General features: G+C 48.1%; 1 protein-coding gene across 1 annotated transcript; it reads right to left on the bottom strand.

The window, feature by feature from the left end:
• LOC147362619 (olfactory receptor 1L8-like) lies at positions 1 to 939 on the bottom strand. Its single transcript, XM_086323368.1, has one exon. The coding sequence runs from the start codon at positions 937 to 939 to the stop codon at positions 1 to 3; it is 939 nt and encodes a 312-aa protein (XP_086179494.1).

The following is a 939-nucleotide window of genomic DNA, read 5'->3' as shown; positions in this document are numbered from 1 at the left end:
CTAGGATTTCCTCCTGGCCATCAGTTTCCCCAGGCCCCTCTTCAGGTCTTTGTTTCTCAAACTGTAGATGAAAGGGTTGAGCATGGAGGACAGAACCGTGTAGACAATTGTAGCCACTCGGTCCTGAACAGTGTAGCTGGACAAGGGCTGTAAATAGACATAAAAGATGCTTCCATAAAACAGGATTACCACAGTCAAGTGGGAGCCACAGGTGGAGAAGGCTTTGCGTTTCCCAGTAGCTGAGGGGATCTGGAGAACTGAAATGGAGATTCGCACATAAGAGAAAACAATGCATAGGAAGGGGGCCACCAAAACAACCAGCCCTTCTGTTTTTATTATGAGATCATTGACAAATATGGAGGAGCAGGACAATTTCAGCAGAGGGTTGATGTCGCAGAGGAAGTGGTGGACAACATTGGAGTTGCAGAAGGTAAGCTGATTCAGCAGAAGTATGTGTAGGAGTGAGTGGAGGTGAGACAATGAGCAGGAGATGGCCACCAGCAGGACACAGCGGCAGTGGCTCATGATAGTGACGTAGTGGAAGGGGTCACAGATGGCCACATAACGGTCAAAGGCCATGACCACAAGAAGACAGCTGTCAATGTTAGCCAAAACATATATAAAATACATTTGAGTCAGACACCCAGCATAGGAGATAGTCTTCTTCTCTGACAGGAAGTCAACTAGCATCTTGGGGACAATGCTTGTTGTATACCAAATGTCAGTGAAAGACAGGACACTCAAGAAGAAATACATGGGGGTGTGCAGTTGGGGGTCAGAGCGGATGGCCAGGATGGTGAGCACGTTCCCTGTTATGGTGACCAGGTATATGATGAGGAAGAGGATGAAGAGTGGCTTCTGGTCCTCAGGCCAGGTGGAGAGTCCCAGGAGGATGAACTCAGAGACACTGCTGGTTTGGTTGAGTCTTTCCATGATCAT

This window comes from Bos grunniens, chromosome 11, assembly GCF_055505025.1.
Source record: "Bos grunniens cultivar Pamir isolate PY7600 chromosome 11, Bosgru_T2T1.0, whole genome shotgun sequence".
NCBI classification, from domain to species: Eukaryota; Metazoa; Chordata; class Mammalia; order Artiodactyla; family Bovidae; genus Bos; species Bos grunniens.
The sequence above is the reverse complement of the archived record's forward strand: the minus strand, read 5'-3'. Positions and strand labels throughout refer to the sequence as shown.